General features: G+C 36.9%; 1 protein-coding gene across 3 annotated transcripts in view; it reads left to right on the top strand.

The window, feature by feature from the left end:
• LOC121314228 (transcriptional activator GLI3-like) overlaps positions 1 to 16,999 on the top strand; it is a 113,604-nt gene that overhangs the window by 89,303 nt on the left and 7,302 nt on the right. For all 3 annotated transcript variants that reach the window (XM_041247260.1, XM_041247261.1, XM_041247262.1), the window contains 6 exons: positions 1,048 to 1,264; positions 2,067 to 2,180; positions 3,587 to 3,727; positions 11,617 to 11,766; positions 14,139 to 14,303; positions 15,755 to 16,042. In XM_041247260.1, coding sequence (XP_041103194.1) covers positions 1,048 to 1,264; positions 2,067 to 2,180; positions 3,587 to 3,727; positions 11,617 to 11,766; positions 14,139 to 14,303; positions 15,755 to 16,042 — 1,075 coding nt within the window. The remainder of the gene's footprint in view (positions 1 to 1,047; positions 1,265 to 2,066; positions 2,181 to 3,586; positions 3,728 to 11,616; positions 11,767 to 14,138; positions 14,304 to 15,754; positions 16,043 to 16,999) is intronic.

A 16,999-nucleotide genomic window follows, 5' to 3' on the forward strand; every position in this document is an offset into this window, starting at 1 on the left:
CAAAAAAAACCCAAAACTTAGACAGTAGTCAAGGAATACACAGTGGAGTAATGGAGTGATGACAGGTATTAGCATTTATAATATGCTTTAATAGACATTTAATGTATTTTAATTGGAGGCAGGAGACTTGTCTTCTCTTTGGAGTATGTCATCTATTACAACTCATTGATCACTGATCGAGGCAGTTGCAGAGGGGAGGGGAGAGACGGGGGTTAATCCATCAATTTGCTTTAACTAAACAGTCCTGATGGAAATTCTATAGGTGACACCCTGAATGGACTGAGCTTCAAATCTTTACAAACAAGTGAGTGATATGACAAGCATAGAGCCCAAAACACATTTAACCAATTGATTTTCTATCCTCTGGTAATAAGATCTGGAGACATATGGAACAGCTTAGCCTGCGTCAGGTTTAAATAAATTGCTTCACGCGCTGGAAGAAATATATAGAACTACTTGTAAAACTCACTTGTACGGCCACATTCAACTTTTGTTTTTGATGAACTGTGAATGCTGCCTTTTTGATGTTTTCAACTGTTGTATCGGTAGTTGTATGTTTTCACATCTAAAGTAGATATGCCTGTTTTCAAGCTGATTTTGAAGGTGTTGAATTATTTTTATTTGATTTTTATTTGTTAACTGATAACCTTTAAACCTGTTTATCATTATTGTAACTTTTCTCTGTGTCTTAATTCTTGATGAACTGCAGAAATCAAGCATGCGTTTGAATGATCACTTTCTTAAAGGGGTAAAACCTTCGGTTTTAAATTTTTTAAAATAATATGACACCACAAGGGATGTTAAAAAAAAAAAAAAGTTTTGAATATTTTCTTAATGTTTAACCATTGTAAAAGGGATTAGCTATAGTGATGATATGATATTTATTCAAAGTCTCTTCCATATAAACAGTTGTTGTCTCTCACACCTTGCTGTGTATAAACTAATATAAAGATCAGCAGAATAGACAAAAAACTGTCTGTGAGAATGTCGACCTGCTAATGAGAAGGAATCTGTCCTGATCTCAGTTATTCTTCACTCCTGTTCTAGCCCTGCTCTGAGCTTTGCCTACCCACCTACCCCAGTGGCCCTCCAGCAGATGCATCAGCAGTTAATGAGTCGTCAGCCAAGCATAGGCTCTGCCTTCGGACACAGCCCTCCCCTCATCCATCCTGCTCCGACTTTTGCCACCCAAAGGCCCATCCCCGGTATCCCAAATGTCCTGAGCTCAGCACAAGTCAACACCGGGCCTTCCGAGTCCACACAGGTGAGAAGTAACAACGTCCTCCAAATAGCTTGTTAACACAGTATGGCACAGTTATGTGATGCAATTAATCATGGGAGTCAATGGGAAACAGGAATTGGGTAACCACCAGAAATATTAATCTGGTTCGCAGCGCAGGATGTTAATCACATATTGCTTAGTGTCCATGACATGTTTTATATTACATATTTGGAACCTAATAAATGCTTTTTATTTCAAAGCTTTTTATTTGTGGTGACAGTTTTGGCATCACTCACTTCATTGACCGTGTCCATTCATTTCCAGTGGAGGCCTTAAGGTTTCAGAGTTAATAGCCAGCCTTTAGCATTGTAAACAATAGAACATCTTTCTTTAAAATCCATTAAGATTCATTCTAAGACCTTTCCAAGCAGTTCAGTTTTATCCCCTTATGATTCAGTTAGCAGTACAACAGATACACACTAGTCATTGTTTTTAAAATACTTTAAATATGTGTACAGAAAAAATGTTACAAGAAAATGGTGTTAGTACTAACCCTAATCCTCATCTGGATTCTGCTGTAGCAGTCCTTCTTATTCCTGTGCTTTTCAATCTTCTTTTTTTTTTAACACTCGTTTACAGTACAACAGCCACCCCCAGATATTTCTGTTTATAAGTGTCCATGTTTTTATTTTAAATGCTTTGTCACTTTCCCTTATAAACACAGTGCCATAGAGGATCTAAAACCTGCTTGGTTAGAGAACAACACAATCTTGTTAAACTGAGAAGAAAAGCTTTATCCTTTCCGCCAACCCCGTATCGCCTAACAAAGTCTTCCATTAAGCAGAACAAGCCCACCAGTGAGTCAGCAGTGAGCAGTACGGGAGACCCAATGCACAACAAGCGCTCCAAGATTAAACCAGATGAAGACCTTTCCAGCCCAGGTGCAGGAAGCACGCAGGTATGGCATCCAGAATTCAATTAGTCAGCCCCTGTCTCCCCCTTTTTTCACCCAGAGCCGACACACTCAATCTGTAGAATATTTATTGATAATTTATTCCCAAAGTCCCGAGGTACACACATTGCATCAAACACAGAGCTATGGGACCAATTACAGAATGTAATGCAAACTATTTTGCCATCCTTTGTTTTGGCTTTGCTTTGCACTTAATAAGGTAAATATGGTGATTTAAGAACAGTAGAAAGCCAGCAGCTTTCATATAGCTTGTGTAATGTGTAAGTGTGTGTGTTTATAGATTGTTAAGGAACCTGCAGCCACATTCTTGTGAATGAATCTTTCCACTCAGTAAATACCTCCAAGTCATTCTTTTAGGACCTTTAAAATGAAGCAGTGTGGCAGCATAATGTAAAACATGTTTTGCAAAGGCTGCGAACGTCTTACTTTCCAAAGGACAGGCAGGAGGGATTTGATTTAGCAGCCTTAGCGATCACGCATACTGTGGCTGTGTACCAGGGGAAATATTTACGATTGTAGTGCTGTTCTGTACCAGACCTGTTCCCCATTCAACAATGGAATAAAATTGAATCGGTCGCTTAAAACAAGAATCGTACCACTGTGCCTGAGAAATGTGAAAATATATTATGTACAGCTGTAAGGAGTTCAGATTTCCTCACTAAATGCCATAACCTTTTGGCCCCTTCAACAATTTAACTTGACAGTGAAATATACCTTCAGTAATGAAACAACCTACAGACGGGGATTCTTACATTACATAGCAAACAACAGAACATATATCAGGTTTAATGTAGAATAAGGATTTGCTTTACATTTCCTTTTCTGCAATTCATGCACTCGTATTTTAGAATGGGGGGGTCTGAAACACCTATTAAATCTAATTGACATTTTACAATAATCTTATACTGTCCAATACACCATCTAGACATCCCGTCACTGTAGGCAATTAAAGAGTTCAACTGCAGTTGTACAGAAATGTAAACACGGTTCCAAACAGCCGCTCTGTTTTACATTGCATTGCCAGAGGTAATGTTTCATTCTGAGGTAAAACTTCAGTGTTAAGAGTCTGATTCTGGTGTGAGAGCTATATTTAAACATAAAGGTGGTTGAAGCACCATATTGGGAACCAGGAGATGGTACTTTCAACTTTTAAGTTAACAACTTGTTGTGTCCTTCACCTACTTGTAGAACTATAAAAAAATAACACATTATAATTTGGTGTGGTATTTATATTAAAAGCATGTTACATTCTTTACATTTAAACCAATCATTCAGTCACTTTATTTTAAGCAGCAGTACAGTGTATCATATTTGACAGAGGCCACCTTTTTTAATGCTGTCTAAATAAATCCTTTTTCCTTTCTTCCACCCCACTCCATTTCTTCTGTTAGGAACAGCCTGAAGGAATGACCTTGGTAAAGGAAGAGGGAGACAAGGATGAAAGCAAGCAAGAGCCTGAGGTGGTATACGAGACAAACTGCCACTGGGAAGGCTGTTCCAGAGAGTTTGACACACAGGAACAGTTAGTCCATGTAAGTTATCGACATTCAGAAAACTATGTGACCTTTTTTCACGAGAGGGTAGGCACTCTGATACCCAGGGAGTTGCGACTCCTAGCTCAAAGCTTTATTAGAGAGGCTTAGCTTTGTTTCAGGGAAAATAACCAGGACTCACCAGATCTAAGAGTGATGGACATAAAGTACAGATAATATAAGCAGTTAACCCATTCTGTGCTCTTGACCATAAGATTGGAAACATTAATGATGAATTTTGACAAGTTTTAAATCAGACCTTGAGTGGTAACTCCTGTGCAGCCCTGCTATTTACTGTTATGCAGCTGTAGACAGCTGTTCATTTAAGTGGACATGCTTTTTGGCTACTAGCATTGACATTTGTAATTATTTGCCAGCAGCCTTTTATTGTGCCATTTTATATTTGAAATGCTTTAAAATAAATAAAGTTTAATGAAATGAAAAGAAACAATCAAAATTGAATTGAATTAAATTGCAGTTACATTAAAATTAGAAAGTTATGTCAGATGTGTTGTTTTTTGATTGCCACTGATATATATATATATATCCATCTCCTTCTTAAACTTAATCTGCAATTAATCTGGACTTTCGCAAAAGCATGGTACCATACTGACGTAAATCACGTGAAAGGCAGAGCAGGTAGTAATATATACAGCTTTCATCCTGTCCGTCCTTATAATGCTGCATATCCTTGCTCCCCCCTTCTTTTTTCCTTACATTTAATAGAAAGCTGCTCTTCATGGTTGTCTGTCTAGTGGCTGACAGTACCAGCTGCTAGCTAAAGTAACCCCTATCTATAATTGATATCCTTGCCATGGAATAGGTTGCTTACTGCATTTGAAGAGCTTTGCTGCTGAAAGGTTTAAAATCTTGACAACTTCTGCCCTTGTTCTGGTTCACTCATTGAGCCTCTGCTCAGTCGGAATTCCACTGTAGTTTGAACTTTAGTGCACGGAGCCTCCATGTGTTTTACATTAGCTAAGGCTTATATATTGAGAGGAGAATTAGGTCTGTTACTATGCCAGGTAGGTTTTTTTTTTATTTCTTACAACAAGTATAGTTGATAGCAGAGCACTGTTTAAAAAGAAGTTCCACCTCTCTTCTGTAAAAAAAAGCCAGACTTCTATTATTATTATTTTTTACAGCTGAAGCTGATAATAATGCTTCTAAAGTTTTTTGCCTCTGGAGCCCTTTTCTCTTAATTTGACACGGCTGATTTAAAGACGGCTTTATCTTTATGCTCCCCAAAAACGGGATAAATGATATATTTGGAGCATGAGTGGTTTACTGCAAAGGTATTTGATATCAGAAATCTCCATATATCAAGAGTTTAAACAACGGGTCCCTTTGTACTTGTCTTAATGTTTTGTTTTATTTTAAGAATTAAAAAAGTTCACTGTGGCTCAACTTGAGATCCTGCTTTAAATTCATTGCCTGCTTTTCAAAAATACCATATAAAAGATTGCTTCTAGCAGGAAAAAAACAAACATTTTAAGCATGCTGTTTGTCACTGTGGTTTTCTTCGGGCCCAAAAAAATCTGGAAAAGTGAGTCTGAAAGAGTAAGTAAAGCCCTGCTGGAGATATTATTGCAATGTTTATTTATCTTACCATTATTAATGGTGGCCTTTTAATTTGTATAGGTTTTATTTATTTAAAACAAAAAAAAAAAACTTACATATTTATAGTAAAGTGTAAAATTAATACTTAATATATTTCTCAAGCTATCATTTAAAAATGGCCCCCTCCCTCTCAGATCTGCTGTGCTTCTGTTCAAAATACAGGTTTCTCTGACCGTGATGTGATTTTTATCATCTCCATAAATGCTTTGGTTCAGGCGATAAGATAATAATCATATCAGCCTGATTTAACTTGCTTATCATCTGTGTACAGTCAGTGAGCCGAGCTAATGTGGTTTTCCAAGCCTGCTTTTTTATTTGGGATTTTTGGCTTTTTTTCTTAAGTTCTTTTTTTCATAAAATGGTTGCAGAACCACTTAAAAAGGGGTTTGGTTTCAAGTTAAACCTTTTTTTTAAAAAAAGAAAGGTGTTATTGATGTACAGTATTGGTTCAAACACTGTAGAGGCCATAGGTACTGCAGATATTAGGTCTTCATGCCATACCAACACATCACCCCCATTGCGGCTGAGGTGCTGCCGTTCTTGGAGGGAGATAAAGTAGACCGATTTAAATGAAACAAAGCTGTAGCTGTATTCCTCCCTTGTGTTCTAACGAGATAAACTTCAGCAGAGTCTGAGAGCTGCTCCATTTTTTGCTTCTGGCAGGGGTGCTTTAATTGGTAAAATGCAGATTCTTTTTTGATCAGTAGAAGGATTATGCCTGTTATCTGTCTGTATCTTATTTCAAGATGAAAAGGCTTTGCTGAATTACAGATGCCATTTTTTTATGGTGGTGGTGGTGGGGGGGGGGTGTCTGTACAAAGCACTTCAGCGATTGACATCTCAAAAGACATATGATTTATTAGCCTGTAATTGATAAAGCTAAGTGATAGCTTGGGTCCCACAGATTTCTGAAATTGCTTAATACCTAATGTGTTTCTGTTACTACAATGCATATCCAGGGCTCCTTCAAATTAACTTTCAAAAGAAGAAGAAAAACATGTGTGCTTTTATTTTTTATGTCTCCCTATAGGAAGTCCTGATAATCGTGGTAACACGTGACTGTGAGTGTGTGTAACAATAAGCCTTTTCCAGCCATCATGTAATGTAGCTACTAAATCCATCTTGGTGGTGCTTTTACAGTTGTTGGCACATCAGCTGGCAGGGTGAAGATTAATAACCATCCCCTGTACTATCAGTACCTGTTTGTCGATTCTTAGGGAAAAGGCCTGTCTACACAGCATGGAAATTATTGATTAAATAAAAATTGCTATTATATCATGACGTGATCCATAATCACAAGCAATAGTGGACATTCCACTTACAGAGCATGAACCATGCATCAAGTTTTCTTCCACAGTCATTTATATCAGTTGCCATCTCTAGCCGTTAGGTTTATCCCTTGTATACACACAGTCTGTGAGGAATTTGAACATACTAGGGCATGACAGGATATGAGGGGATTCCTAAATAAAATGCTTTTGTATTGAAAGAACTTTTGACCCAAGATCAGGCAGCTCCTATAGGGAAAGGGAAGGTTAGAGGTCGCATATGGTTACAAAGGGTTGTTATAGCCTCAAACTTTTAGCATGTTCACTTTGTCAGCTAGAGAGTGTGGTAGTTTAGAGTGAGTGTCGTGTCTGTTTAATAATGTTAATACCTAAAAGATCAAAGCTGTTTTGCTGTATTGGTGTTGAGAGTCTTGATCCATTGTCTATACAGATATACAGATAAAACAAACATTTTGATAAAAGTCTGGGTCTCAGAAAATCCAGTTGTGCTTTCTTACGTTTTGAAAATTGTTTTTTTTAAGAACGGTCTATTTTGGTTCCAGTTCGTTCACTTTTGGACAAGCACATGGAAGCAGGGCATAAAGGCTGTATCAAGCTAGACGGGTGCTGTGAGATTTCTAGAAATTAACCTTAGCACTGCCATATCGTATTCAACATAGAGCAACATTTCCATAAAATTACATCATATTTACAAACTATTTGATCTGATATGGCATACCATTAGATTATACTACTAGGGTGCTTTTTGTTTTAGTTTACTTTTGATAATGTTTTCTAGTATTTTATTTAGAAACCAGTGTTCTGTATCATTCCCTATTGTGTTTCAAACCTGTAGTAGCCAGTGCTGGTGTTGCATGTAATAAAACACTACTTTTTAAATGACAGTTTCAGTTTAATAATCATACCCTCTTAGTTAGAACTCTGATGGTTTCAGACTGACTAGCGGTTTCAAGTACTACTGATTGAGAGCTCCAAGCGTTCTTCATCTGTTCCACCTCTTCCTTTATGCCCTTTTATTTAATTTTCACAAGTAAACATTGTGTGTCCCGCAACAGCCAGTATTTATGACAGCATGGAATTACTTATGAATGACAACTTCCTGTGCTACACATTGAATGCAAAGTGAAAGAGAGGCTGACAGAATTGGTTTGTGTTATAAATGATTGCAGAGAAGTTGAGTCCTAGATGAGTTTTTCACTCTTTCCCTTGTGTCCTTGGGGCAAATCCCTTTCTCCTCAGTCAGGAATGCACTAATGCAGGTTTCCCCCTCTTCAGGATATTTTGTCTGTCTCTCGGTGTTTAAATTGCCTCAGAAGGCACTTGTGAGAGAAGTACAGTATTTTCTTTGTAAAGGGGCCAGATGTTGACTTATCCCCAGAGGATTCTCTGTCTCTGTGTATTTTTGTTTTCATATCAGTCAGTGGTTGGACTCTGTAAAACTTACAACAAATGGCCCCTCAAAGTCTTTAGTCGCTGATTTAGAAGAGCTGAGCACTGCCTATATAAGCTGTGGCATTTGAAATGCTTTGCCTAAACAACTTTGTCCTTTTAAATCTATATAGATCTAAATAGAAACTGCTGCAATTGTATATCTGTCACCAGTCCTCTTGCAGGGATGAATACAAAATGTAATGGGACAAGTTTTCTTTTAAATCTTATAAAATGTTAACAATGAGACTATGGTGCATCTTACAAATTTGCACTTATTTGCACAATACTGTGTTAGGAACTCCTGTTCTATGTGAGTGTAATAAAAAAGGACCCAGTGCTTGAAAGATGTATTGTATATTTTCTTTGATTTCCCCTCTGTAAATACCCAGACCCTGTTGTGAAAACAGAATAAGTGTGAAAGTCTCCGCACATTTAGAAACCCTTTGTTGGTCTTATACTGACCTTAGATTAAATAACCAGCATAAACCCTTTCCACTGAACATATTCAAAAAGCACTGGGAGCTTTTGGCTTCCTGGGGGAGGGGGAAACTCCCTCTAAAGGTCTGATTACACTGGGAGCGGAAAGCATTAAGCGGTAAACCGTGCGGTTTTTCATATTACACTGCCGGTGGGAAACCTTGCGGTCTATGTAAATTTATTATCACATGTTAATGTTGAGAAAAAATGAATAATTGATGAAGGATGTCAAAAAATAAAGATTAAATATAGTATGTGTCTTTAAAGAAAAAAAAAAAAAAAAAAACATGGAGTTTTCACCTGTGTAGCATTCTACAATGACCATTATATTTATATTAATAAAAGTTATTCTAATATGACCTATATATCTATATATATTATATATATTTATATGTATGATATATATATATATATTTTTTATATATATTTTCTATATATATACCATATATATATATATATATATCTATATATATATTTTATATATTATATTTTTTTAGTTTTTTAAAAAACCCGACATTATTCCGCACTATATAAAGACAGTGTGCATTGCATCACTGAATTGTTTACCTGGCATGGCGAATCCAAGAGTTTTATGACAAATCTGTACAAAAAACATCCATGAAATACTGCAGAGGCCCATCATTACTGAGACCTCTTTTTCTTCAACTTTGAAGTGCTTTGCTTGGAGGTCTGTGGCATACAGTATGCTATATAGTGTATGTCTTCTGTTGCTCTTCAAATATTTAACCAGTCCAGTTTGGCCGCTGTGGTGTCCCAGGCGTCTCGCTTCTTTAACGTATCCTTATAATCTGGACGAGACGTATCATACAGTTGAGGGCATTTTTGCACCTCGAAAATCAGTTCGCCATCTCTCACTTTATATAGTGCAGATAACATGATACAACAGCACTTCAATTGATTGGTCTAGATTTGCCACATGGTATTTTCAAAAAATCGCTCTGGTTTCCCACTTGGTTTTCCACCATGCCGCTTTTCTATTCCGCACTCAGTGTAATTACACCCATTCAAAACAATAGCTTTTTGCTGCACGGTTTACCGCTTACCGCTTTTCGCTACCAGTGTAATCAGACCTCAACTCTTCAGACAGCTGGACTCACTGCACTGACGAAGGCATTAGCTGAAACATTTTCCTTCTTGGCTTTGTTTCTTATTGTTGCACCTCTCAAAGATGGATAAAGGATTGTAAAAAGTGAAAAAAAGCAAATAGGAGTTTTCCTTCATACCACGTTCAAAACCAGGTTTTGAGGGTGGAGGGTTTGTGGAGGGTTCAAAAATAAGCGAGGAGAAAACACTGATGTTTATCCTGGTAGATTTGATTACATGTTTAAATCCATTCTGTAATGTTTCATCTTCATTTGTAGTAATAGTGAACTGAAATACACAATTAATGGAGATACTGTGAATCAGTCATTTGATACATTGATTCGTTTTGGCCTAAGGATGCATGGAGATTCAAGGTTTAATTCATTATGTGTAGTTAAATCACTTTTAAAAGTGCTCCCTTGCATGGATTTGACACTTCCTTTTTGAGATCCCTCATCAGTGGTCATCTTTTAGTACCCTTGTGAAATTACAGCTCCATTACAGCTGTCATGTATTGTACTTCTCTTTACACAAAATGTACAGTGCTTTTATTTTTGCTTCACATTGGTGTTTTGTAAATTACAGTTTATATCCGTTACCCAGATACATGTCAGTCGCGTTTTACCGCCCTTGTATTAAGAATAAAATAAATTCCCATTATATATATATATGTAACAAATTATGCACTTACACGTCACACACGATTTCCAACCAGCTTTCTAATACAAAGCCCATTTCTTCGATGTTACAACATATCTGTTTATCTGTCACAGCCCACAGTTTGTTTTGTTTTTTTCTCGCATGCCAAAACAGTCTTTATTGTGCAGTTACACAGCGTTTCCTCCAATTTCACATGATGAAAATGCAGCAAAAACAGGACAAGCTACGGTAATGTAAAAGTTAATCATTAAACAGTTTCAGATACTGTGATGCATTTTTTTTTAGATCTGTGATCTTTAGTTGCTTTTGTGCATTTTCATTTGCAAGTGAACTGTGACATTAGGGCTTATCGAGCACTATATTCTACAATTTAGAATAGTGACTTTGAATACTGTTTTAATTCTGGAAACTGGTGTTTTTTTGTCTTTTGCTAAATTGCTTTGCCTTTTATGTTTTACACAGTTCTGCGCATGGGTAACATTTTGATTTAATTTTGCTGTTAGGTCGTTAATAGGGTTTTTACACACTGCTACAACACGTACCACATTTAAAAGTATGTACTGTATTACAGTCCACGTGTCCAGAGTCGTCTCTTTTGGCAAGTGATATTTTCAAAATCATATTGTTCTGAATTAAAATACTTCTGTTGAAAATACAGTACTTTAAACCAACTACAGTACATCTACATGGAAGCCTTCTTATTTAAAACAAAGTCCTTTCAGATATGTATTTTTGACATTGTATCTGTTTTGTGTTCCCTGAAAAAACACACACGGGTTGGAACGGGCCATAATGAAATAATCAGATATGCATCCCACTCGATTAGCCGTCACTGAAGTCAAAAATTTATAGGGTCGGATATGTGAGTGCTGATCCACTATAATGCTGTTCATTATAGTGGATCTTAATTAAAATGTACTTGATAGCCCTTTGATATCTAAGTATTATTAATACATGTTATACCCTAGGGCCATTTAATGTGGGAAATAGTAATTTAAAGTTATTGACTACAGATGTAATCCATGACAAGGTCTCTTTTAAAAGTTAATGCTGGAGCCATAAATATACAGGGCATCTTAGCATTCTATCAAAGCTGAAACAGTGCCTTATTATGCATGTAATGTGGATGTCACTTAACCTCCTTGTACCTCTGTCCCAATAGAGACATAAATCTTAGTATAAGCAAGAACCTTCTGGAAATACGTTGTGGCATCTGACAGTGGCCTGCCTTTAAAAATAAAAACAATTAGGAAAAAAACGGTAAGTTGAATACTTACAAAATGGAGTGTGTTCTTTTTTTGTTTCCAGCATATTAACAATGACCACATCCACGGGGAGAAGAAAGAGTTTGTCTGTCGCTGGTTGGATTGCTCCAGGGAGCAAAAGCCTTTTAAGGCCCAGTACATGCTGGTGGTTCACATGAGGAGACACACAGGGGAGAAACCACACAAGTGCACGGTAGGCTTGCAAATCACCATTTCATCTTTAATTAAAAGTCTCACATACCAGCCTAAGCCACTTTACTTGCGAGGGCGTCCTTGGGGACACCAGGCTGATACAATTCCTACAAGTCGCATACAAATGCACTTGATTGCAACATATCAGTACGCAGACAATCACAGCCGTTCTATTTAAAATGTCAAGCAGACTTCACCACACAAGGGTGTATGTATCGACCAGAACAGCATAGTGAGTGAAGAGTACTCACCCAATACATAACAAAAGAGAGCCGCTAAAGAACAATACAAGGTGTAAAAAACAATATCAATTTTTAAAACTGATAGTCCTTCACAAAGTACCTCTGGAGACAGCAAAAAAAAAAATCTTCCTTCACAAGTATTTCTTGATGAAAGCCCATCAGTTGCAATATTGATTTTTGTAGCTTTTTTTGTTTCCTTTTTACTGTATGCAGTGTTTCATAGCCTTGATTGTTCATATTTTATTACAGTGTGTTATCCTGCATAACTGGACATGGTTAACAAAATTACTGTTTAATGAAAGCTTACCTTTTGACAACTTTTTGGGATTCGGCCAAATACCGAATCCATCTCAAAAGATTCGTCCGAATACCGAACCGAATACCGAATCTACAAAAACTGTCAAGAAAACTGAAGGAAACTGTTGAATGAAAAACAGACTGGCAGCTACTAACAAGGGACGAGCACAATCTATAGTTCTGAGCCTTTTAGTTAATAGTATTTTTTATTAACAAATGGAGATATATCCCTGAATAAGATGTTAGTTTGAAACTTACACAATTTACCTCTAGCCCCCTCCTCCCTGAACAGAAATGTCAAAATACAGAACCGTTTACTTTACCATTACAACAAGGAGAGCTGCATCTTTGCCATAACTTACTGTTTTCTTTAATGACCTTTCAACCAGTGTCAACTGACCTGAGAGCTATGAGGAAAAAATTACAATGACCTGAATCTCCCTGCGAAATAAAACCCACGTTGATTTAAATACACCGTGTGTGTAACACCTATCGAATAGGCTACAAAATAGTTTTTAAATTATTTTATTAAAACACAGAAGTTCCCAAATTTTTCAACTTGTATTTTCCCATTACAATAACATAAAATGTAATTTACTAAAGCATATTGTTTAACAACGTCTTGCACATCTGATAGTTGTAAAGTTACAAAAAATATATATTTCTGCACCAAGTTTTTTTTAATTTATTTTTTTTATCTCTGTATGATCTCTAAAACATGTTTCATAGACAAAGCAACAAAGCACAAAAGTCTACAATAGTTTGTCGTTACTATATATTACAGGTTTACTGCATAACTTTTATCCATGAAAAGTGGGATGTGAATTTGCTGTGTTGCATACAGGGGGGACAGAGTTCATCAAACGTGTTCTTTTTCTTGAATACCTGTTACTAAATGCAACAGTTACACTCAATACCAGATTTGTGTCTTTTATTAAAGAAGAACTGCACATATTGGAGGAGTGCATTAAAATGGGTGTGTGTTTGGGCGGGTGTAGGATTCGGATTCGATTCACCGAATCCTAAGTATTCAGCCGAATCCGAAACTGAATCCTGGATTCGGTGCATCCCTACTTTTGTGTGAAGCAGGTCTGTGGTATGTGATAAATGTACTTTTAGTAGAGGTATTTCATTTTATAGGAAACCTCAGATAGATGGTTTGAGACACCAAACGGTGCTTGGTTGTTCAGTATCTTTTCACTGAATGTTTAAGAATCAAAAATTCCAGTCGCATGAAACACAAGAAAATACCTCAAAGGCAAGTGCATCATTTTAAAATAGCCCAGATATGCACACAGCCAATTACCTTTTAATAGGCTTGTGCCCAGGCATCTCTTTGAAAACAGTTACCGTTGTTTATGCACATTGTTGCATAGATTCCCTTTAATATGCTCGTCTATGCTCATTCAGATAAGCCCATCTGATTTAAAAGATGGGTTTTTTTGTAAGCACCTTAGCCTTTTAGGCCTTTTCTTGTGTATTTCTGAAATATTCCCATATACCTAAGCCTGTCATAACTTTTGTTTGGAATTGCTGACAGACTTGGGCCTGCTACATGTTTCTCCTAGTTCCTTGATAATTACAGCACCGTTCAGCGCATGGGAGCGCATAAAGCAAACATTTAATTTCTTCAGTTTAGCTAGATAAAAAGCCTGGCTATAGAGTCATTACTTAATCCTTCAAATTAAAAAAATCATTTGAAATCTTTGTGGTGTCTTTAGTTATACTGTACATGACATAAAAATAAATTGATTTATTTGTTCAGGGAAATGAAATACCTTTTGCATCAATAAAAACAATACCCATTTCAAACAGCACATGTGTTTTCTTGCAGTTTGAAGGTTGTATTAAGGCCTACTCCAGACTTGAAAACTTGAAAACCCACTTGCGGTCTCACACTGGAGAGAAACCATACGTCTGCGAACATGAAAGCTGCAACAAGGCCTTCTCCAATGCCTCGGACAGAGCCAAGCACCAGAACAGAACCCATTCAAACGAGGTAGCACCACACGCAACGCTTGACCAGGCATTTCAAGAATGCTGCTGCTTTCTCATTGATTATTACCCCATGCTCCACAACTATTAGACAAATGGCAAATACGGGTTCTGTCAACTGGAAATAAATGTACAAGTTATATTAAGCATCCAATGGTTTTCAAAACAAATTGCTTACATTTTATATAGTTTTCTAATAGAGAGGTTGTATTAACAAGATTGTACATTTTATTATTATTATTATTATTATTATTATTATTATTAGTAGTAGTAGTAGTATTTTTTAATTATTATAATAGTGTCACAGAAAAATAAGGAATTATTTGTACATGTGAGTTATGCATTTGTTTGTTATTTTTATGTTAAGAAAATATCAACAAGCAAAATGTTCCAGTAATGAACCCTACTGTGACAAACTGAAAGATCAATAAATCTATCAATCAGTCTTTATTTTATATAGCACCTTTCATAGTGGACATCACATAGCGCTACAAGATGCAGTATCAGCAAGAAAATCCATAATACTTTAAATACAAAGAAATACATAATACATTATATGGAAAGCAAGAGAGAACAGGTGGGTTTTGAAACTTGATTTAAAGCGAGCGACAGTGGGAGCATGACGACCAAAGCTGGGAGATATTGCAGTTAAAAGCCTAGATGGAACCAAAATGCATATTTTGTCCTGACTAAAAAGACTAAAATGTTCTTCTTCCTGCAGTATTGTTTAATGTTATAAAGAAGGTGCACCAGATGATAATGCAGATCATGTTTATCAAGGTTAATGTTTGGAAAATGCTTTTAATGGTTTACCTTGTAATGTAAGCAGCGTTTACTAGGAATGGTACTGCCATGTTTCTCCAGTGATCATAGTGGGCTGTCTGCCACTTCCCCTTTGTATCAAACTCAATTTTAACTTTTTATGTTTTCCCAATTGAGTGCCAATAAATTAAGACCTTTGGGTTACATTTCCGTGGTTGATATTTCTAAACTTGGACAGGCCCAGGCTTTGAGAACAGTTTTTGAAGCCCAGCAGGATTGTAGGGTTATTTTTTCTCATGGGCTGTGTTTTGTTACAGTACTAATATGGACAGTTTATACTGGCCTAGTCAAATGTCATGAGATTTTTGATCCAATCCCGCTGTCTGCGGGATGTATTCATGTACTTATTTAAGTCAGTTGCAAGTACTTTGGTGTTTTCTGCAGTTCCCATTAAGTTCAATAGCAGGCCACAGTAAGCAAGACAATGGCAACTTTTCTGAGAGACTTGAATCTTAGTGAGATCATTCGATTTGGATGGGTTTAAAAAAAAAAAGTACTCTGTGTCCATTGCTCCTCAAAGAGGCCCAATGCCAGTCAATGTCTGTCATCGCTTGCTCCTGGTATAGCAGTGTCTTCTAGCTAAACTGTTGTACGGAGCCTTTCATCTTACACCATTGTGATTTTCCTTGGCAGAAACCTTACATTTGTAAGATTCCCGGCTGCACAAAGCGTTACACTGACCCAAGTTCCCTCCGAAAACACGTCAAGACGGTCCATGGCCCCGAGGCTCACGTGACGAAGAAGCAGCGTGGAGACATCCATCCACGACCTCCTCCCAGAGACCCTGGCAGCAACTCCCAGTCCAGATCCCCAGGACAGCACCCTCCAGGGGGCTTCGGAGACCAAAGGGATTACAACCACACTACCTCAAATCAGGACGAATGTCTGCAGGTTAAGGCAATAAAAACAGAGAAACCTATGGTATGTAAACCAGTCTATTTGTACTTTTATATTCTCAAATTAGCTCAGATTAGATTCCATATTTTAGTTGTAGTCAACAGTCAATAAATACATTTCTGTGATTCCACTTGTGAGCCCTTAGTTCTTCACAGCTGATAAAACTAAAGCCGCAGTGTGTGTTTGACAGCAGTATTTGACGAATATAACTACAATAGTGATAACACTTTAAGGCTGCTGTTTATAACACTCATTGAGATGTTTTTGATTGGATACACTATTTGTATGATCTGATAGCATAACAAACTAATCATAAAGGCTATGTGGACTTTCACTGTACTCACAGATGCCTTAAAAGTCTCTGAAGGTGCCGTATACATGGTGTGTGGATCCAGCGGTAGTTAGTTAAAACCACAGGCTTATATAAACACTAGACAGGAACACATGTAGACTGTCTGAAAAAATAAGAACAAGTTTTTCTTTAAAATCATTATGTTTTGTATCAGCTTAAATAAGATCAAACATTGTGTGTACAGTATAGTTATGTTATATTATTAGATGCATGTTCCTGCAGGGTTGTGAGTGGCCTAACACACTTTAAAATGTCTCACTGTACTTTAAAACAGTTATGAGTTTGCTGGTTATTTTCTGTTGGCCTTTTCCCTCTATTAACTGAATGTCTCTTCTGTCCAATGCTCTTGCATATCTTGTTCTAACTTCCTAAGGACAGTGGGTAATAAGGTGAGGAGATTTTTTAATTTCCTGCATCTTTCCCATGGTTTCATTTGTCTAACATGATCCCTCAGATGCCCATCACACACCTTGTTGGTCATATGAACAGGTTGCTTGGTCACACAGCAGTCCGTCACACTGTATACCATATACATCACCCTGTCCAAGCTCCATATTCAACTTTATTTTACTTCATTCTGGCTCAAATCATGTGTCTGTGACAGTAAAACTAAGGAATCCTTAGGCTGG

The sequence above is a fragment of the Polyodon spathula genome, chromosome 4 (assembly GCF_017654505.1).
Source record: "Polyodon spathula isolate WHYD16114869_AA chromosome 4, ASM1765450v1, whole genome shotgun sequence".
NCBI lineage: Eukaryota > Metazoa > Chordata > Actinopteri > Acipenseriformes > Polyodontidae > Polyodon > Polyodon spathula.